At 44.9% G+C, this 23,375-nt stretch overlaps 1 protein-coding gene across 1 annotated transcript in view; it reads left to right on the top strand.

Annotated features, from left to right (window-relative positions):
• LOC139255875 (protein CC2D2B-like) overlaps positions 1 to 23,375 on the top strand; it is a 558,271-nt gene that overhangs the window by 186,311 nt on the left and 348,585 nt on the right. The window contains exon 12 of the mRNA XM_070874046.1: positions 15,866 to 16,075. Within this exon, the coding sequence (XP_070730147.1) occupies positions 15,866 to 16,075 (210 nt within the window). The remainder of the gene's footprint in view (positions 1 to 15,865; positions 16,076 to 23,375) is intronic.

Raw genomic sequence — 23,375 nt, 5'->3', positions numbered from 1 at the left:
TCGTCGGAGGAAGATACTCCATGTGCTCAAGTACTGAGTACGTTCCACTCGCTGTTTGAACCAGGCATCGACAAATTCATGGGAGCCAAGGTGCAGATCCATGTAGACTCGCATGTAAGACCTGTCCATCATAAAGCTCGGGTGGTTCCATACATGATGAGGGAGGAGGTTGAAATCGAACTGGATAGACTCCAGCGTGAATTGGTCATATCACCGGTCGAAATTAACGAATGGGCCAGCCCCATTTTTCCTGTGTTGAAGAATGATGGCACTATCAGGATTTGTGGAGACTGCAAGGTTATGTTCAACCGAGTTTCGAAACAGGATCAATACCCGTTACCGAAGGCTGATGACCTGTTTGCAACGCTAGCCGGGGGTGGGGGGGGGGGAAGTCGTTCACTAAACTGGATCTGACGTCGGCCTACATGACACAGGAGCTGGTTGAGACATCAAAGAAACTTACGTGCATCAACACTCATAAAATCTGTTTATCTACAACAGGTGTCCTTTCGGAATTCGCTTGGTTGCAGCCATATTTCAGAGGAACATGGAGAGTCTACTGAAATCCGTCCCTAGAACCGTCGTGTTCCAAGATGACATCCTGGTGAGAGGGGACCTCATAGAAACGTTTAAAATTCTGATGGGTTTAGACAGGTTAGATGCAGGAAGAATGTTCCCAATGTTGGGGAAGTCCAGAACCAGGGGCCACAGTCTAAGGATAAGGGGTAAGCCATTTAGGACCGAGATGAGGAGAACTTCTTCACCCAGTGAGTGGTGAACATGTGGAATTCTCTACCACAGAAAGTTGTTGAGGCCAATTCACTAAATATATTCAAAAAGGAGTTAGATGAAGTCCTTACTACTAGGGGAATCAAGGGGTATGGCGAGAAAGCAGGAATGGGGTACTGAATTGTTTGGTCTTCGATTTGAACTGGAAACGGATCACAAACCACTCATATTTAATTGTTTTCGGAAAACAAAGATATCAATACCAATGCATCCCGCATCCAGAGATGGGCACTGACATTATCTGCCTATGATTATGTCATTCGCCATAGACCTGGCAACGAGAATTGTGCCGATGCACTGAGCCGTCTGCCGTTGCCCACACCGAGGTGGAGACACCACAACCTGCAGACCTACTGTTAGTCATGGATGCTTTTCAAAGTGAAGGGGCCCCTGTCACGGCTCAACAAGTTAAGATCTGGACCAGCCAGGACCCGATATTATCGATTGTGAAACGTTGTGCCCTTATTGGTGATTGCTCTGCCATACCCAAGTAAGTGGGTGATGAGACCAAACCTTACAACCGTCGCAAAGACGAACTATCCATTCAGTCAGATTGTTTACTGTGGGGTAATGGTGTTGTTATGCCTAAGAAAGGCAGAGAGAAATTTGTACATGACCTACATAGCATTCATCCCGGTATTGTCATGATGAAAGCCATTGTCAGGTCTCATGTATAGTGGCCTGAAATTGACTCTAATCTGGAATCATGTGTGCATCATTGCAACACTTGCATGCAGCTAAGTAAAGTACCAGCAGAATCGCCGCTGAGTCTGTGATCATGGCCATCTAAACTATGGTCCAGGATCCACATCGACTTTGCAGGTCCCTTCCTGGGAAAGATGTTTTTAGTTGTGGTGGATGCATAGTCCAAGTGGATAGAGTGTATAATCATGTCATCTAGTACATCCACAGCTACCATTGAGAGCCTTTGTGTCATGTTTGCCACTCATGGTCTGCCCAACATTGTTGTAAGCGACAACGGACCTTGCTTCATTAGTTTGGAGTTTCAAGAGTTCATGACACTCAATGGTATCAAACATGTGAGATCAGCGCCATTCAAACCTGCATCTAATGGTCAAGCAGAGCGTGCTCTCCAAACCATCAAGCAGAGTATGAAACGTGTAACTCAAGGTTCACTGCAGACTCGCTTGTCACGTATATTGCTTAGTTACAGGACAAGACCCCACACGCTTATTGGGCTCTCTCCTGTTGAACTATTGATGAAGAGAGGCTTCAAGACCAGGCTCTCTCTTGTCCACCCTGATTTGAATGATCATGTTGAATACAGATGTCAAAGTCAGCAGTGGTATCATGATCGCATGACATTTCTGTTCACGATCCTGTGTATGTACTAAATTATGGTCAAGGTCCCAAGTGGATTGCCGGTACTGTTACAGCCAAGGAGGGTAACAGAGTATTTATCGTCAAGCTCAAGAATGGGCAAACATGCAAGAAACATGTTGATCAGATAAAGCTGCAGCACAAGGATGAACTGGAACAGTCTGAGGACGACACAATCAGTGACCAACCAACCTACCCTCAGTCATCAGAGGACTCTGCTGTCATCAGTGAATCTGGACTTTCAATCCCTGACATGGTCATTGCCACTCCCATCAGATCGGCTACCCAGCCCCCAGTCACAATAGACTCAGAACGCTCGCTCATTGCCACTCCATTGGATCGGCTACCCAGCCCCCAGTAATAACAGACTCAGAACGCTTGCCCAAGGCTGGAGTTGAACTGAGCGTCTCAATTTGTAAAAAGACTATTACTAATATCTTAAAGGGGAATATTGTCATGTATGTACGCTTGGAGTTACTAGCCACCAGGTGGCGCCACTATCGGAGGTCATTGGACTGTACGCACGTGTGCGCGGCCCAGGTATAAAAGGCAAGCCATCATGTAATGTAATCACTTTGGGCCCGAATAAAGCAGAGCCAGGTTCGTACCTGTGTTAGTTTACAGTATTCAGTCTATCGAGTTATTACATACATAACAGCCGCTACTCCATTATATCCAGTCCACAGACATTGCATGACATTGCCCCAACTCTAGTCCACAGACACTGCATGACATTGCCCCAACCCAGCCCAGGGAATGTGCAAGACTTGTCCTCAGTATCCAAGTGGGGGTCAGCCCAGTGGCAGTTAACTGACCTGAGATGCTGATGAGGCCTGCCACTTGCTCCTCGATGTTGGTGAATTGCAGGATCTGAGGCAGACTGTCGTCTGTCCTCACCTGCTCCCGCCGATTATGCGACTTCTTGCCTGCAAAGATGAAAATGGGAATGGTTACAGGAGGGTCCATCTGATCTTGTGGTACACACAGATAAACACCAAAGCACTTATACCATGCCATGATCTTATATATTATATACATATCTTATACCATCAGCCATGATCTTATTGAATGGCGGAGCATGCTCGAGGGGCCAATTGGCCTACTCTTGCTCCTATTTCTTATGTTCTTATACTGTCTGAATGTAATACAGTCCTCTGTTTAAAGGCCTTGGAAGTTGCACGTGGTTCATCAGGAGGACATCGGAGTGCGGAAGCATCTTATGAGATCTCAGAAAGCAATCTTAACAATGTGTAAAGATTATTCATGCCAAATAGGGTGTCAAACTAAGCCTATCTATGTGTATTGCCATTTAGGAGGCAACCCACAGAGTGCTGAGTGACAGCAACAGCATGAGAACACCCAGAGACTGCTGACAGGCACCAAAAGCATGAGAACAAATAGTATGACAGATTTATAATTTAAGTAATGAAGCAGTGCATAAATAAAAATTGTACTCACTCTAACGACCCTCGAAAGATCTTTGAACTTTTTTCGGCACTGTTTGTCACTCCTGACCACTGTGTCTGAGGCAGAGACCTCCTCAGTGATTTCCCTCCATATGTGATTAAAAATGAATGGCAGGGGTCTAGATCCACCCCTCCAATGTAACTCCTGCCATCTTCTCTCCACTGCCCCCACTAGAGCTTTGTTTGTCTCCTGGCTGAATCGTCTGGCCGCTGTCTCGACTTCTCGTCCTCCATGATTAAAATCCAATTTTAAAATGGCTGATTCACCCCTGGGTATACTGTGCATGCATATGGCCGCACCCTGCATTTGTGTTTGAGATCGGACAACAGACCAAAAGCGCGAGAAGAAAAAAAAACAGCGCATGCGCAGAACGACCGATTTTTTTTTTTTTTAGCACCGGAACTTTTGGATCTGGCGCACAAATTGTGTGGTGCAACACCGGAGTTAGCACTAACGCTCCTCATGAACTTTCATTTGGCGAAAGTTGCGCACTCTGGTGCTAACACTAACCAGACGCTAAATTTTTGATTTCACTGCGATTTGCGCCTGGAAACAGGCGAAACAAAAAAAACAGAAAATCCAGCCCAATCACACTTACCTTAGGAATCCATTATCTACCTCTTTGCCGACAAGATGGTTGGACTTCCCTGATTTCCCAGGTGGTCATTGCGGGTGCACTTCCGGGCGGACGGGTCAGGCAGGAGCTGAAACTTGCGCCGATGTCACAACCAGGGGCATTGCACACCGGGCGCAACTCTTCCGGGCGGCGCTGCTCTGTGCTGCTGCAAACCCGAGGATTTCTGTGGGGTGCTGGAGGCTGACTGCCGCCCAGAAACCTTCACCGCCACCATTGCCACCGCTCCAGTGCTAAACTCGGAGTGCAGAAGACAGAAAAATCCAGTCCATTGTTTTTTCTTTTCATTTTTTTCGAGATTTGTGTTGTCATGGCATCAACAATGCTTTAGGAATGTTTTTGTGTTTTTTTAGTTCCTCCCCCCCCCCCACCCCCAGAAGTCTCTCGGAGCGCTACTGGCCCGACTTTGTAGCTCAGGAGTTTCCCATCCTTGTGCCAGGAGAGGTGTACAGTGCCTCCCTTAGCGCTGCATCCCCTGACGAGGGGCCCAGATGCCTAAACTTAACTACTAAAGCGCAAACTATTCCCGGCTGCTAATTTTTCCACCCTGCCGCCATTATCGCCCCAAAAACATAAAAGGCTAACGCCCAGCCCAGAGAGTCGGCCCATATTAGACTGTTCAGTCACCTAAGAACTCACTTCCGGGCCATTTTCGGGTTGGCAGGCTGTAATTTGTGGGATACCGCAAGGATCCGTACTTGGGCCTCAGCTATTTACAATGCAATCTATATCGATGACTTAGATGAGACCGAGTATAATGTATCCAAGTTTGATGATGATACAAAGCTAGGTGCGAAAGTAAGTTGTGAGGAGGATGCAAAGCAGCTGCAAAGGGATACAGACAGGTTAAGCGAGTGAGCAAAAATATGGCAGATGGAATAAAATGTGGAGAAATGTGAAGTTATCAACTTTGGTAGGAAAAATAGAAAAGCAGAATATTTTTTAAATGGTGAGAAATTGGAAAATGTTGGTATTCAGAGGGACCTGAAAGTTAACATGCAGGTACGGCAAGCAATTAGAAAAGCAAATGATATGTTAGCCTTTATTACAAAAGGATTAGAATATAAGAATAAAGAAGTCTTACTGCAATTATATAGGGCCTTGGTGAGACCATACCTGGAGTATTCTAAACAGTGTTGGTCTCCTTACCTTATCATCATCATAGGCAGTCCCTCGAAATCGGAGAAGACTTGCTTCCACTCTTAAAAGTGAGTTCTTAGGTGACTGAACAGTCCAATATGGCAATTACAGTCTCTGTCACAGGTGGGACAGACAGTCGTTGAAGGAAAAGGTGGGTGGAGAGTCTGGTTTGCCATATGCTCCTTCCGCTGCCTGTGCTTGCTTTTTGCATGCTCTCAGCGACGAGACTCGAGGTGCTCAGCGCCTTTCTGGATGCTCTTCCTCCACTTAGGGCGGTCTTTGGCCAGGAACTCCCAGGTGTCGGTGGGAATGTTGCATTTTATCAAGGAGGCCTTGAGGGTGTCCTTGAAACGTTTCCTCTGCCCACCTGGGGCTCGCTTGCCATGTAGGAGTACCTAAGGAAAGATATACTTGCCTTAGATGGAGTGCAACAAAGGTTCACCAGACTCATTCCTGGGATGGAGGGATTGTCCTATGAGGAGACTAGGCCTATATTCTGTAGAAATTAGAAGAATGGGAGGTGATCTCAATGAAACATATACAATTCTTATAGGGTTTGGCAAGATAGATGCTGGGAAAATATTTTCCCCTGGCTGGGCTGTCTAGAACTAGGGGTCACAGTCTCAGAATAAGGAGTCGGCCATTTAAGACTAAGATGAGGAGAATTTTCTTCACTCAAAGCATTGTGAATCTTTGTAACTACCCCAGTGGGCTGTGGATATTCAGTCGTTGAGTATGTTCAAGACAGAGATCATTAGATCTTTGGATATTATGGGAATCAAGGGTTATGGAGATAGTGCAGGAAGGTGTAGCTGAGGTAGAAGATCAGCCATGATATTGAATGGCGGAGCAGGCTCGAATGGCCTACTACTGCTTCTATTTCTTATGGTCTTATGTTCTTGTAAAATAAGTTCCTCCTCTGTGACCACTTGTGTGCACATATTTGCAGCTATTTAGACATGAGTACTCAATCTATCGGCCCAATTTTGCACCTCTTCTCTCATTTCTCCTTCCTGTAATCTTGCATTTCCTCCTTTCACCTTTTTTTTTCATTGTTACAAGGAATGATAGAATATATATAAAACTCACTGAATGTGGTATTCTGTTCCTTCTTATGTTTCTTGCAAAATAAAGTAGTTAGTTTTATAATTGGCTTTGTCTCACTAGAGTGCTTATCAGCCTGTTCCCCAAATGTTAGAAGAAACACATGTGGAGCACATGGAAGATGACAATACACAGAACGAAATGTCTTATTGTTATGGCTCCTGGGCCTTGTTATTATCTAACTAGATGTTTGGTAGTAAAGGTATACTCTTGATTGTAGGGAACGTGGTGTCTGCTTACTAAAGTAACTGGTGACAGTGAACACTAAAAATATCTAATGTATACCCAAAAATGGGAAATCTAACTCCCAGATGGGAAGCCACTTGAACAAGCAGGTGGCCCACGTGACAGTGGTTGTGGGCCTCATTTACATCCAAAATGGGTGGAAAGCAGTAGCTGTCTGGCTCCTAGAAGGTGATGATTGGGCGACCCAGTGGCTACCCACGGCACTCAGATAAGTTGTGGGGGTTGGAGGTTCTGCAGGGTATTGCGGATGGAAAGGGCGGAACCCGGGACACAAGAAGCCCAGACTTTCCTTGTGGGACCCAGAGGAGCACTCCTGCTCCTGACCCCACAAAAGAAAGTTTAGCACTTACCCTTACAAGGTGTATTCTTGCAGGCCAGATTTCAGCGAGCAGTTCAACTGCGGTGGTTGCCCCCTCAGTCAACGGTTAAATTGTCATCAGGATCCGAATTATGCCATAGGACCCTGATTCTGGCTGGCGCTTTGGCTGCCTGACAAAACAATGGTGTTGAAATTGCCATGGGTCAGGAAACAAGTAGTAAATAAAACTGTTCCATTTTAACTACTGTACCGCTTTCTTCTAAATGCACTCTCTGCTTCTGCCGCCAGATCCTGGACTGAATTCTGCTTTTTCTGATGTTACGTGGACTTTTCCTTACACTACCTCTGCTCCTGGGCTAGATCTGCTTCTGAATTTTTTGGGCGTGACTTATTTGCTCCATTGCATTGTTTGACCATTTTCTGCTATATTCTGCTGACTTCAGATAAAGCAGTATTTCCCAAAATTCCTCCACTGGCCTTTGGATACTTTTAATGTTTCTCAAAACAAAAATAATACATTTTTAAACTTAAATTATTGATGTGTGCTGCTTAACAGACTCATTTATATTGTTAGGATGTTAGCATTTAATTTGCTTTCTGCTAGTTTGTAGCTAATAATATGTCCTTGAAACATTTTACATTGCAATAAAGAAAGACATGTAAGCATGAAATTATTTAGGCTTTTTCACCATCTCTTCATAGGGTACGGTAGCAAAGTGGTAATCCAGAGGACTGGACTAATGATCCAGAGACATGAGTTCAAATCCCACCACGGCAGCTGGGAATTTAAATTCAGTTAATTAAATAAATTTGGAATAAAAAGCTAGTATTAGTAATGGTGACCATGAAACTACTGGATTGTGGTAAAATGTCCTTTAGAGAAGAAAATCTGCTGCTCTTATCTGGTCTGGCCTATATGTGACTTCAGACCCACAGCAATATGGTTGACTTCTGACTGCCCTCTGAAATGGCCTAGCAAGCCACTCAATGTACCAAACTGCTACAAAGAAGTATACTAGGACTAAAACCGGACGGACTGCCCAGCATCAACTTAGGCACCGGACACTACAAAGGCACACACCCAACCCAGTCCTCCTCTTGTGTAAAATTGGGAGAGATGTCCCGCAGACTAGTCAAGTAACAGTGTGACAAAATCATACTGACAGAATCATATCTTTCAGCCAACGACCCAGACTCCTCCATCACCATCCTTGGATATGTCCTGTCCCAATGGCATACAGACCCACCAGAGGTGGCAGCACAGTGGGATACAATCAGAAAGGAGTGGCCCTGGGAGTCCTCAACATTGGCTCTGGATCCAAGAAGTCTTATGGCATAAGTCAAACATGGGCAAGGAAGTCTCTTGCTGATTACCAATACAGTCATCCCTCAGCTAATGGGAAAGGTAGCTTTGTGGTAATGTTACTGGACAAGTAATCCAGAGGCCTGGACTAATTATCCTGATATAAGAGTTCAAATCCCACCATGGCAGCTGGGGAATTTAAATTCAATGAATTAAATAAATCTAGAATAAAAAGCGAGGATCAATAATGGTGAGAATGAAAATTGCGGATTGTCATAAAAACCCTTCTGGTTCTAGGGGAAGAAAATCTGCAGACCTTATCCAGTCTGGCCTATATATGACTCCAGACCCGCAGCAATGTGGTTGACTCTTAACTGCCCTCTGAAATGGCCTAGCAAACCACTCAGTTGTCACCACTACCTTCTCGAGGACAATTTGGGATGGATCATAAATGCTGGGTTTCCCAGGGGCGCCCACATCCTACGAATAAATTTTTAAAAAGCTGATGCATCATGTTGAACACCACTTGAAAGAAGCACTGAGGGTAGCAAGGGCACAGAACGTTGTCTGGGTGGGGAACTTCAATGTCCTTCACCAAGAATGGCTTGGTAGCACCATTACTGACCGAGCTGGCCGAGTCGTGAAGGACATAGCTGCCAGACTGGGCTTGCGGCAGTTGGTGAGAGAAACAATACGAGGCAAAAACCTACTTGACCTAATTCTCGCTAAACTACCTGTCGCAGATGCATCTGTCCATGACAGTATTGGTAGCAGTGACCATTGCACAGTCCTTGTAGAGATGAAGTCTCATCTTCACACTGACGATACTCTTCATCGTGTTGCATGACACTACCACCATGCTAAATGGGAAAGATTCAGAATAGATCTAGCAGCTCAAAACTAGGCCATCAGCAGCAACAGAATTGTATTCCACCACAATCTGTAACCTCTTGGCTCAGCATATTCCTCACTCTACTGACACCATCAAGCCAGAGGACCAACCTGGTTCAATGAGGAGTATAGAAGAGTATAATGTATATATGCCTGGGTTTACCTGCCACCAGGGGGAGCGACTGTCGAAGGTCATTGGGCCACACATATGCAGCCCTTGTATATAAAGAAAGCCTCCATGTTTAATCCTCACTTTGAGAGCTAATAAAGTAGAGTCAGGTCGCACCTAATTGAGTTCACGGTACTAAACCTATTGAGTTATTGCATACGCAACATTTGCCGACGAGGCACAATACGAACTTTCCCGCACACAAAAAACAAATGAGCACCATTGGAATCCTGGAGCGATTCGTGGAGGGAGAAGACTGGGAGGATTTTACAGATTGCCTCGATCAGTACATCGTGGCCAACAAGATGGATGACGCAGGGTGGTTTTCCTCATGGTTTGTGGTCCAAAAATCTATGGCCCCATAAAGAATCTGTTCTCACTGCACGTCCAATGGAAAAGGCCTATGAGGAATTGTGTGCTCTGATTCAGGACCATCTCAAACCTAAAGAAGGCATCATTATCTCGAGATATCGCTTTTACAAGCATGTTCGTTCTGAGGTCCAGGACGTGGCAGAATTTGTTGCCAACCGGAGACGTCTCGCTGGGCCATGTAAGTTTGGAACCGCGTTGGAAAACATGCTGCGTGATGTCTTTGTAATAGGCATAAACCACAAGGTGATCCTGCAGAAGCTGCTGGCTGCGGAGACGCTGGATCTGAGCAGAGCCATCACGATTGCCTAGGCTTGCCTGACCACGGTCGATAGTACAAAGCAGATATCCTCGCAGAGTCGGAACTCCACGGCAAGTACCGTGCACCAGATTGTGTCATCGGTTGGCAGAACTGCAGCTGACAGGGCCTACCCAACTGTGTTTGCAAAACCTGTAGTTGCTTGAAGTCCGCCTTTGGGCACGAATCCGATTTCACCCTGTTGGCGTTGTGGGGGCAATCATCGGCCTCATCAGTGCCGTTTCAGACAGTATATTTGTAGAGGCTGTGTGAAAATGGGGCACCTTCAGCGGACGTGTCCGCAGCTCAGCAAGTGTGCTGCGACACACCATGTGGATGATGACGACTGATCCGGAACAGATCCGGCAATGCAACCTGAGATACCCGAGAAGGAAGTGTATAGTGTACATTCGTTCCTGACAAAGAGCCAATCGATAATGATTGAAGTAAAATTGAACCACCTGGACAATGGGGCAGTTCCTGATCTATTGCTGTGGGTCATAGAAACATAGAAAATAGGTGCAGGAGTAGGCCATTCGGCTCTTCGAGCCTGCACCACCATTCAATAAGATCATGGCTGATCATTCCCTCAGTATCCCTTTCCTGTTTTCTTTCCATACCCCTTGATCCCCTTAGCCGTAAGGGCCATATCTAACTCCCTCTTGAATATATCGTTCCAGGCAATGGTCCAATGCTGTTCGGCAGGAGCTGGCTTGAAAAAATTAAGTGGAACTGGAACGATATTAAAGCTTTGTCATTGGTGGATGACACTTCGTGTGCTCAAGTGCTAAAATTGAACCACAGATCCACCTGGACTCGGATGCAAGACCTGTCCTGGGCAGTTCCGTACATGATGAGGGAGAAGGTCGAAATCGAACTGGACAGACTCCAACGTGAAGGGATCATTTCACCGGTCGAATTTAATGAATGGGCTAGTCCCATTGTTCCTGTGCTGAAGAGTGATGGCACTGTCAGGATTTGTGGAAACTACAAGGTTACGATCAACCGAGTTTTGAAACAGGATCAGTACCCATTACCAAAGACTGATGGCCTGTTTGCAGCGCTGGCCGGGGGAAAGTCGTTCACCAAATTGGATCTGACGTCGGCCTATACAGGAGCTTGTCGAATCGTCGAAGAAACTTACGTGCATCAATATGCATAAAGGGCTGTTCATTTACAACAGGTGTCCTTTCGGAATTCGCTCGGCTGCAGCCATATTTCAGAGAAACATGGAGAGTTTACTGAAGTCCATCCCTAGAACCGTAATGCTCCAAGACGACATTCTGGTCACAGGTCGTGACACTGCCGAACACCTGCACAACTTGGAAGAGATTCTACGTCGTCTGGACAAAGTGGGGCTCAGACTGAAACGTTCAAAGTGTGCCTTTATGGCACTGGGAGTCGAATTTCTAGGAAGGAAGATTGCTGCAGACAGCATCAGGCCTACAGACTCGAACACAGAGGCTATCAAAAATGCACCCAGATCCCAGAATGTGATGGAGTTATGTTCGTTCCTTGGTCTTCTCAACTACTTCGATAATTTCTTACCTAAATTGAGCACATTATTAGAGCCACTGCACATGCTGCTCAGAAAAGACGACAACTGGGTTTGGGGTGTATCTCAAGACAGGGCCTTCGAGAAGGCTAGAAATTTGCTTTGTTCCAACAAATTGCTGGTACATTATGACCCGTGCAAGCCTTTAGTATTGGCCTGTGACGCTCTATGACATGGGGTTGGTTGTGTGCTCCAACAATCCAATGAGTTGGGCAAACTACAACCCGTTGCGTACGCATCGAGAAGCATGTCTAAAGCGGAAAGAGCATGGTAGAGAAAGAAACCTGCATATATGGGGTCAAAAAGATATACCAGTATCTGTTTGGACTTCGTTTCGAGCTTGAAACCGATCACAAGCCGCTCATATCTTTGTTTTCAGAGCATAGAGGTATCAATACCAACGCATGTCGACCCGCATCCAGAAGTGGGCGCTGACATTATCTGCCTATGATTATGTCATTCGCCATAGACCTGGTACTGAGAATTGTGCCGATGCATTGAGCCATTTACCATTGCCCACGCCGGAGGTGGAAACGCCACAGCCCGCAGACCTAATGTTGGTCATGGATGCCTTTGAGAGTGAAGGGTTGCCTGTAACCGCTCAACAAGTTAGGACCTGGACCAGCCAGGATCCGATCTTATCGGTTGTAAAACGTTGTGTCCTTAGTGGTGATTTGTCGGCCATTCCCATGGAAGTGTGTGATGAGACCAAACCTTACAACCATCGCAAAAATCCATTCAATCTAATTGTTTGCTATGGGGTAATCGTTTTGTTATGCCCAAGAAAGGCAAAGAGAGATTTGTACGGGATTTACACAGTACCCATCCGGTATTGTGATGATGAAAGCCGTTGCCAGGTCTCACGTTTGGTGGCCTGGCATTGACTCTGATTTGGAGTCATGTGTGTATCAGTCCAACACTTGCATGCAGTTAAGCAAAGCACCAGTGGAATCTCCGCTGAGTCTATCGTCGTGGCCATCCAAACCATGGTCGAAGATCCACATCAACTATGGGGGTCCTTTCCTGGGCAAAATTTTTTTGGTAGTGGTGGATGCATATTCCAGATGGATAGAATGTGTAATCATGTCATCCAGCACATCCACAGCGACCATTGAAAGCCTTCGTGCTATGTTCGCCACTCATGGTCTGCCCGACATCGTTGTGAGCGACAACAGATCATGCTTCACGAGTTTGGTTTCAAAAGTTTATGAGACTCAATGGTATCAAGCACATAAGGTTAGCACCATTCAAACTCGTGTCCAATGGTCAAGCGGAGCGGGCCGTCCAAACCATCAAGCAGAGCCTGAAATGCATAACTCACGGTTCTTTGCAGACTCGCTTGTCACGCATACTGCTTAATTACAGGACGAGACCCCACACGCTTACCGGGATCCCCCCTGCTGAACTGTTGATGAAGAGAGGTCTCAAGACAGGCTCTCGCTTGTCCACCCTGATCTTAACGATCACGTCGAAAACAGACGTCAATATCAGCAATGGTATCATGATCGCACTGCTGTGTCATGCGACATCTCTATTAATGATCTTGTGTTAAATTATGGTCAAGGCCCCAAGTGGGTCACTGGCACTATTGCAGCCAAGGAAGGTAACAGGGTGCTTATTGTCAGGCTCATTAATGGGCAAACATGCAGGAGGCACATTGATCAGACAAAATTGCGGCACACAGACGAACCGGAACAGCTTAAAGAAGACACCATCAATGACCAACCAATTCATATTCAGCCATCAGAAGACCCTGCTGTTGTAAATGAATCTGGACCTTCAATCCCCGACATGGACACTGCCACACACTCATCAGATCGGTTACCCAGCCTCAATCATGAATGATTTGGAGAGCTCACCCAGATCTGGAATTGAACTGAGACGATCAACTAGGGAGTGGAAAACCCCGGACCGTCTCAATTTGTAAATAGGACTGATACCAAAACCTTGGGGTGAATGATGTAATGTATGTATGCCTGGGTTTACCTGCCATCAGGGGGAGCAACCGTCGGAGGCCATTGGGCCACAGACACACATATGCAACCCTTGTATATAAAGAAAGTCTCCATGTTTAATCCTCACTTTGAGAGCTAATAAAGTAGAGTCAGGTCGCCCCTGATGGAGTTCACGGTACTAAGCCTATTGAGTTATTGCATACGCAACAAAAAGCATGCCAGGAACAGCATCAGGCATACCTAAAAATGAAATGTCAACCTGGTGAAGCTACAACACAGGACTACATACATGCTAAACAGTGGAAACAGCATGCTATAGACAGAGCAAAGCGATCCCACAACCTGTAGATCAGATCAAAGCTTTGCAGTCCTGCTCCATTCGTTTGTGAATGGTGGTGGATAGTTAAATAACTAATGGGAGGAGAACACTCCATGAACATCCCCATCCTCAATGGTCTGATGGTCCTTGCAGGTTGGGGCCGCCTCACCGAATGCTGGGTCGGGACTCCACATGCCGCTCCTTTGATCCCGACCTGTTGATGGTCCTTGCATTACCATCATCAGAGAGAGTCTAACCACCTCCACTTGACAGTCAATGACATTACCATCATTGAATCCTCAACCATCAACATCCACATAAATACTCTTGTAGCACTGCTCCTGTAGCCCCATGAATATTGTGGCTACAAGAGCAGGTCAGAGGCTGGGTATTCTGCGGCGAGTGTCTCACCTGACTCCACAAAGCCTTACCACCATCTACAAGGCACAAGTCAGGAGTGTGAAGGAATTTCCTCCATTTGTCTGGATGAGTGTAGCTCCAACAACACTCAAGAAGCCTGACACCATCCAGAATAAAGCAGCCCACTTGATTGGCACCCCATCCACCACCTTAAGCATTCAATTCCTTCATTACTGGCGCACCATGACTGCAGTGTGCACCACCTACAAGATGCACTGCAGAAACTTCACCAAGGCTTGTTCAACACCACCTCTCAAACGTGCGACCTCTATCTAGAAGAACAAGGGCAGCAGGTGCATGGGATCACCAGCACCTCCGACATCCCCTCCAAGTCAATCACCCTCCTGACTTGGAAATATATCACCATTCTTTATTGTTGCTGGGTCAAAATCCTGGAACTCCCTACCTTACAGCACTGTGAGAATAACTTCATCACACGAACTGCAGCGGTTCAAGAAGGTGGTTCACTACTACCTTCTCGAGGGCAATTAGAGATGAGCAATAAATGCTCACCTTGCCAGCGACGCCCACATCCCATGAATGAATAAAAATAAAATACAATGATAATCGAGGAGGTTGAAGCCATGTCAAGGAAATATGCCATCAAATACTCAGCACTCACAGTTGCTTTCTCACCTGCTTGTGGAAAAGGTTTTGTTCACTGCACTTGTGCTGAGAGGTAACTTTGCACACTTGGAGGTTTCTTTAAAATTTTGGAGGTATCATCTACATTTTGGAGCAGGCTGCTGGAACAAGACCAGCTGTCAACTGGATCTGGTGGCCTCACTTTACCAGTGGCTGTCAAAGTCAGCACTGCCCTTTTTTGCCTCTGGATTTTTCCAGGGCTCTGCTGGAGATATTTGCAGGATCTCATTATTCGTGGCACACAAATCCATAAGACAGGTCTTTGCCAGGGCCGCCATTGGAGCATGTGCTCTGAACTTTCTTTTTAAGTTTTACTGGGCAGTATTGCAGAAGAGGCATCAAAAAAATAAGTTTCAAATTATTTCTGTGGTCGTCATGAAGAGCACACCACTGGAGGATTGTGGTGCTCCTCCAGACTCCACAAGAATAATGTGGGACAATGCCTCAAACCCTCAATGATTGGCACCCCATATACCTGTACCTACCTCCCTGTTGGTCGGGTTAGCCTATGGGTTCCTAATATTGCGCCAGCTGAGAGCTGCAGCAGGCCATTCATTTGGTGCTTGGACTCAAAAGAGTTTCATTTGGTGCTTGGAACTCGGAAATGGATCGGGCCCCCTGCTGGCAGGATCAGGTGGCAGCCCTTCACGCTTTGCTGCTTGCCCACCCGATAGTTAAAATCTATCCCCTGGAGTGGGGCTTGACCTCACAACTTTATAATTCGGGCAACAGTGCTACCAACTGAACCAAGCTAACACCTCACAGGAAACTTCTGCACACTTAGGCTATTGACATTTTGATTACTTTAGGCCCTATAGAACCATTGCTTAATATGATAACTGATTACTTTTATGTTTAGCATTCCTGTTTATTCTGTTTTGTGTTCTTATTTTTTTTATAGGCAATAGTGAGCAAGCTAGCAAATGATATTGCTGGTCATTTTAGGGAGATTTCTCAAATCTACCAGCTGGACATCAATATTGCAAATTTGCATTTTGTTCATCATCCTTTATTTAGCTTAGAACATGTTCTGGCAGTGAAGCTTATGCAGCTTCATGACAATTATCAACAGAGGCAAGAAAAAGATGTCAGCCAGCTCCTGATAGAAAAAGTAAGCGGTCATATTATGAAATTAATTAAGAGTTATTTAGTACAAAAGCGTTGTTTAATATTTCTTCCAGCAGAACATTGAAAATATCACTGAAGAAGGACTATAACCTAAAATATTTTATAATTATTAAATCATTTTTAGGAAAAATCATGATCCTAGTAGTAGAAGTCATTTTTATGTTTAAAACTTTGGTCATTCTAAGAGGCTTTGGGCTAGACTTTCGCCTTCATTTTCGGTGGTTTTCATGGCGGTGCAGCTATTTTTTGGTGAAAAACCGCCCGGCGAAAGTTTTCTCTTTATTGCCTAAAGATTTCCGCCAACATTTTGAAAATACTGCTGGGAGCAAACCACCCACATACATCTGTGTGCACCGCCGAGAAAACTGCTACGATCCAAGCTTTGCCTCAATGGGGACCGATATGCACCGCTGAAGAAACCGCCACGAAAATAGGTGAGTACCCTGCAGAGAAAGGGAAGTTAAAGGTTTTTTTAATCATTATTTTTAAAATTCTATAACGGTGATTACATTAAAAAGCGTCTTGAGAATGTGTTATAACTTTTTATTTTTTGTTTAATTGAAAAAATATTTTTTGAGTTTTCCCCCCTCCCTAGGCCCAACCGCAACCTTGGACTAAATTTTAAGTACTTACCGTCCATTCTGGTAAGAACCGCCCATTTTACCTAGTTTCGCCTTTAACCGCCGAGAAACCACCGAGAATCTTGATGTAAAATCCATTTTGTCGCCGAGCGGTATTTTTTACCTTTTTTATGGAAATTTTCGCCAGCGTTATTTGCAGAATCTTAGCAGTCTTTCTGGACAGCAATTGGGCAGTTGGGGGGGGGGGGGCTTTAGGAAAAGTCTAGCCCATAGTTTGCTATTAACAAATTGTGTAGTTTGTGAAAGCTATATTTTCCTCCCAGTGATCATAGTATCATAAGGTTTAGATTAACTATGGAAAAGGACAGGGAGCAATCTAGAGGAAAAATACTTAATTGAAGGAAGGCAAATTTCAGTGGGATGAGAACGGATCTGGCCCGTGTAAATTGGAATCAAAGATTCGCAGGCAAAACTGTAGTGGAACAATGGACTGCCTTTAAAGAGGAAATACTTCGAGTACAGTCGAGGTACATTCCCACTAGAAGGAAAAGTAGGGCAACAAAATTCAGAGCTCACTGGATGACGAAAGAGTAAGATGAAGCAGAAAAAGAGTGCTTATGACAGATGTCAGGTCAAGAATACATCTGAGAATCAGGCTAAATACAGAAAGTTCAGAGGAGAAGTGAAAGAGAAAATAACAGGGGCAAAGAGAAGGTATGAGAATAGAATGGCAGCTAACATAAAAGTTAATCCAAGACTCTTCTATAGGCATATAAATAGTAAACGGGTAGTAAGAGGAGGAGTGGGGCTGATTAAAGACCAAGAAGGAGATCTACGCATGGAAGCAGAGGATATGGCTGAGGTACTAAATGAGTACTTTGCATCTGTCTCTACCAAGGAAGAAGATACTGCCATAGACATAGTAAACAAGGAGGCAGAGGAGCTACTGGATATGATAAGAATTGATAAAGACGAGGTACTAGAAAGGCTGGCTGTACTTAAAGTAGATAAGTCACCAGGACCAGATGGGATGCATCCCAGGATGCTGAGGGAAGTGAAGGAAGAAATTGCAGAGATACTGGCCATAATCTTCCAATCTTCCTTAGAAATGGGGATGGTGCCAGAGACTGGAGAATTGCAAATGTTACACCCTTGTTCAAAAAAGGGTGTAAAGGTAAACCCAGGAACTATGAGCCAGACTGTTTAACCTAGGTACTGGGGGAAGCTTTTAGAAACAATAATCATGGACAAAATTAACAGTCACTCTGGACAAGTGTGGATTAATTAAGGAAAGCCAGCACGGATTTGTTGAAGGCAAATCATGTTTAACCAACTTGATTGAGTTTTTTAATGAGATAACAGAGAGGGTTGATGAAGGCAATGTGGTTGACATGTACATGTATTTCCAAAAGGCGTTCGACAAAGTGCCACATAATATGTTTGCCAGCAAAGTTGAAGCCCATAGAATATCATCATCAACATAGGCAGTCCCTCGAAATCGAGGAAGGCTTCCACTCTAAAAGGATAAAAGGCTCAGTGGTGGCATGGATACGAAATTGGCTAAGTGACAGGAAACAGAAGTAGTGGTGAACATTTGTTTTTCAGATGAAGGTATTCCCCAAGGGTTGGTACTAGGACCACTGATTTTCTTGATATATATAGTAATGACTTGGATGTGGGTGTACAGGGCACAATTTCAAAATTTGCAGATGACACAAAACTTGGAAGTATAATGAACAGATAGTTTTATACTTTAAGAGAACATAGACAGGCTGGTGGATTGGGCGTACACATGACAGATGAAATTTAACACAAAAAATGTGAAGTGATACATTTTGGTAGAAAGAATGAGGAGAGGAAATATAAACTAAAAGGTAAAATCCTAAAGGAAATGCATGAACATAAAGACCTAGGGGTATATGTGCACAAATCATTGAAGGTGGCAGGGCAGATTGAGAAAGCGGTTAAAAAAGCTTATGGGATCCTGGGCTTTATGAATAGAGGTATAGTGTACAAAAGCATGGGAATTATGATGAACCTGTATAAAACACAGGTTCGGCATCAACTGGAGTATAAGAACATAAGAACATAGAAATAGAAGCAGGAGTAGGTCATTTGGCCCCTTGAGCCTGCTCTGCCATTCAATAAGATCATGGCTGATCTGTTCTTGGGCTCAGCTCCACTTCCATGCCCGGTCCCCATAACCCTTCACTCCTTTATCATTCAAAAATCGGCCTATCCCCACCTTAAATATATTCAATGACACAGCTTCCACAGCTCTCTAGGGTATACAATTCCACAGATTTACAACCCTCTGAGAGAAGAAATTCCTCCTCATCTCAGTTTTAAATGGGCGACCCCTTATTCTGAAACTATGCTCCCTAGTTCTAGATTCTCCCACGAAGGGAAATATCCTTTCTGCATCTACCTTGTCGAGCCCCCTCAGTATCTTATATGTTTCAATAATATCACCTCTCATTCTTCTGAATTCCAATGAGTAGAGACCCAACCTACTCAACCTTTCCTCATAAGTCAACCTCCTCATCGCCGAAATCCACCTTGTGAACCTTCTCTGAATTGCCTCCAAAGCAAGTATATCCTTTCGTAAATATGAAAACCAAAACTGCACCCAGTATTCTAGGTGTGGCCTCACCAATACCCTGTACAACTGTAGCAAGACTTCCCTGCTTTTATACTCCATCCCCTTTGCAATAAAAGCCAATATTCCATTGGCCTTCCTGATCACTGGCTGTACCTGCATAGCACACTAATTAGTCTCTGCACACCCTGACGATGGGCGTGCAAACTATGGATGCCAACATTTCTGCTGCCTTAAACAGGGTAATAGATACATTGGCCGTGGCCTGACAAGGCGTTACTAATCTGCTCCAAGCTGCTCTCCCGCAGAAAGGTAGGAGTGATGTGCCTGCCACTGGCCCAGGAGAGGGATGATGGCGAAAGGGGACATAGAAGTGAGAACTCCACTCGAAGCATTGCTACGTCTCATCTGTTGCCTTTCCACCCCCACCCCCCAAATCCTGCACCCCCGCCCTCAGCTAATCAGTACTCGACAGGTTGCCTTCTTTCCTAATGGCCAAGTCTGTTCCTACTTTGGTGCAGGCGGAGCAGTCTTTGACTGGGCTCTAACTGGCTCCAACACCCAGAGGTCATCAGCTGTAAGCATCTCAGGAGTCAGAGCAGGGATCAGAGCAGTCTGCCTCTACCTCTGCTGAAGCCACAGGAGTTGCACCATGTAGGAGTGGTAGGGAAAGAAAACGAAAAGCTATGTAAATCATTAGGGAATGCACATGGGTGTTTATGAAAATATTGTGTTAGTAAATTTTATTTATTTATTCACATAAAATGTATTAATTTGCACCACTTACCCATGTTCACCATTCTTGCCTGGTGAGTTCCAACTCAGGCTTTCAGTTGCTTGGTGATGAATGTGAAGACATGATACAATTGGTGCATTTACAATGGGTGGATGTGTCAGTGTGGGTGCAGAGGGAGGGGGCAGGGTATGTGCTGGTTACATTGGTACAATGTGAATGACTAAACTAAACCTTCAAGCTATTGGGGCATCCCTGGAATCCCGAGCAGCAATGTGTTGGCTGGTCTGGCATTGGGGCCCCATCTTCATCTTTCTCCTGCTTGTCCTCATCAGATGAAAATTACTGAGTGGCTTGTTCCTCCTACAGGTCTAGATAGCTGTTGCGCTATGTTGTGCAGAACGCAGCACACCACAATTATCGCCAGTGAATTCTGAAGGGCACCTCCATACCTGCCCAGGCACTTGAAGCCCATCTTGAGCATGCCGATGGCTTGCTCAATGAATATAGCACTCTTGATGTTCATTGGTAGGGTTTCTCAGAGGTGTCATCAGCCAGGCTTGAAGGGGGTACCCTTTGTCTCCTTTGTCTCCTGGACTTCTGCAATATGAAAGTGTAATGGTATCTCCCAGGGAATATGTGTAAGAGGGTGGTCTCTATGAAGGGGTCAGGTTCCCTTCTGACCAACTTGAGCGGTTTGAATCGTTCCCACTCCCTTGGGTTCTAGACTCTGGATTTATGTGGGGGATGTGACAATGTGCAAAGGACACTGGTTTGATGCAAAATAACTTTGATTTTATTACAATCAAGAAATTACAAACTTATAATTACTCTAATAAGAAAGTACAATGTCAAAACGTATTCAAACTTATTAAAGAACAATACCTTACACACTCAGAGGGGGTTACAATAGTTTATAATGACTCTAACAGAGAACAATACATCACATATTCAAAGGGGGTTACAGTAAAATTATACCTCCCACTTCCCAATACCTAATTCTAGCTAGGTTGGACTCCAGGACAGGCAGGGACTATGCTTACCAATCCTTTTGTCAGTTAACGGTAGATTGCAGTTTCGGGGTTCGCTGGATGCGGTAGTGTCTGCTTGCCGTACCCCGAACGTCGGAGAGGACTTCTTGCTGCGCAATCTTCAGTTGGGTTGAGTCCGCTGATGCGGTAAGGTACGTTTTGGATCTATGGGGTAAGTACCCGTTTTCTTTGGTTAGAAATAGGTTTCTACAGTCTTTATTAATGTTTTACCCATTGGTAGGTCAGGATTAGATTGTAGAGTGGAAACTTTTCGATTCTTCAGTTTTTTTCCCTTGGAGGTTTGGTCGATCGCGGTGGTTTTCCATTGATACCACATTGACTATGGTCAGTTGCTGCCACGATGGTGATGTTCTTCCTTCCTTCAGGACTTCAGGACTTCGAGGCTGGAGAAGTTAGTTTACAACTGTCGCGTTGGTTTCTCTCCTTGTCGTGATGACACAAACGTGGTCTTGGTTGTATAGCCAAGTATGTCATCTGAGGTAGTAGCAGTCTTTTAGCTACTTAGCAACCTAACCTCTGTTGAAAACAGGGGCCAGTTATACGATGTCAGGGGTTCTAATCTTGGCGCCAAATCAGTTCAAAATCCTTTGTATAAATTTGGCGGGCTTGGCTCTTTGTAATATTTGGCGGGCTCGTTAAAAGTTGATATGTCTTGGGTGAATTGATGTTTGAAAACTGTTTCCTGATGGAAATATTAGTTTGGTAATTGCAATGTCCTTTTGCGCTTAGTTTTTCGCATACAGGCTGGATTGGGCCTCTTTGTGATGTATATGCTGAAATGGTTTTCCAGACCCATGTTGATGGGTAGCTATCTCTGGGTGATTTTGTGATGTTAATGTCTCTTGTGGAGAAGGATTCTTGAATACTCATTCCTCCAGACAGGTTAACTTAGTCCTCACACCCAAGTAGCCTCACACTCAAGCTGTCTCCTGCTAGTTCCTTAGGCCCACCCACAAATTCTATTAAAGTTTGTAGTTTCTTCCGTAAGCACTTTAGAGTTCCAGACTTTTCGGTAGATAGTCCCAAATTAAATTCCCATTCAAATGAGCCCAAACACTGTGGTTGGCGGGGGGGGGTTCTTGTGAATTTTTCATCTCCTCCAGTCCCCCCTGTTGACACTCCACACTCTTGAGTGTCAATCAAGGTAAGCAAAATTCCTGCTCCTGAGAGTCAACCTTCCCTGTATTTACACTAGCTCTAAACATTACCTGCATCCCCCGTTGAAATGCAAAGCAATTTACAGGCGAATACAGTCGTTACAGTTCGGTTATAGCGAAGAGGGGATATGATGTCCCTCTTTTACTCATTTTTTCACAGTAAAATAACGGTATACAGTCAAACACAACTTTAAGTAAAGTAAAGTAAAAGCACATAGTCAAAACACATTCTCAAGTAACATAAAGGTCCATAGTTAAACACATTTTTAAGTTCAGTAAAATAAAGGTACATAGTCAAAACGTGTTAAGTAACACTCTTACAACACTCGATATTTTGCGGTTTACAGCAGGTAAAATCAAACACAAACGAAACATGGGAGTATGTGTCACCCGTCCCTGCGCGATTCCCAAGTTCGACCAAGGAGCATTCAGCACCCTTTAGTGCCTGACCTGACGGCCTCTGCATTTCACTCGTCAAGTGAGACACCACAAGTAAAGAATAATCGCGAGTTGGCAGATAACTAAAGTGTGGGAAGCGATTCTGATCCAGACTGGGACTTCTATATTAATGAAAAGGTCCCACCAAGGCGGAATTGTGATCTCGAGAATCTTTTTCCCTATCTCAATTGTTTTTTGTTCTAGAGTATAGAAGTGTTTTTGTGAGATAATTAAGGCTTTTAGCAGAGCGGTAAGATGTTCGGGTAGAGGGGGAATTGCATAGTCAAAATGTACAACATAATCCTGCAGGTTTGTAATGTTTTCCTTCACAGTGAGGTGGACAGTGGAGGGTTCGGGAATGGGGACAATCCGTTCCTGGGCCACTTGAACTGATGCCTCAGGATCGAAGCAAAAACTGCTGACACTTACCGGACACCAGAAGTGGGGCGCACTGGTGGTGACACAATATGTCCCACCCCCTATGTATGCTACCTGTGCAGGGACATGGTCTTGTGCCATTACCTCCATGGTGCAGTTAATAGGCTGTACGCCAGCAGCTTTAAACCCACACTGACTTCGAATGGGCACTCAAGTACTGGGGACACAATATTACGTGTGCACCCCGGCTCCGGCACCTGGAGAGGTCAGTACCCGTTACAGCGTGTTCTCACTTTATGACATAGGGTGGGACCGCTGCGAAACGGATGTGTGCACCTCCCTGAA

The sequence above is a fragment of the Pristiophorus japonicus genome, chromosome 3, assembly GCF_044704955.1.
Source record: "Pristiophorus japonicus isolate sPriJap1 chromosome 3, sPriJap1.hap1, whole genome shotgun sequence".
In the NCBI taxonomy this organism is placed as follows: Eukaryota; Metazoa; Chordata; class Chondrichthyes; family Pristiophoridae; genus Pristiophorus; species Pristiophorus japonicus.
Note: the sequence above shows the minus strand (reverse complement) of the source record. Positions and strands in the feature narration are given on the sequence as shown.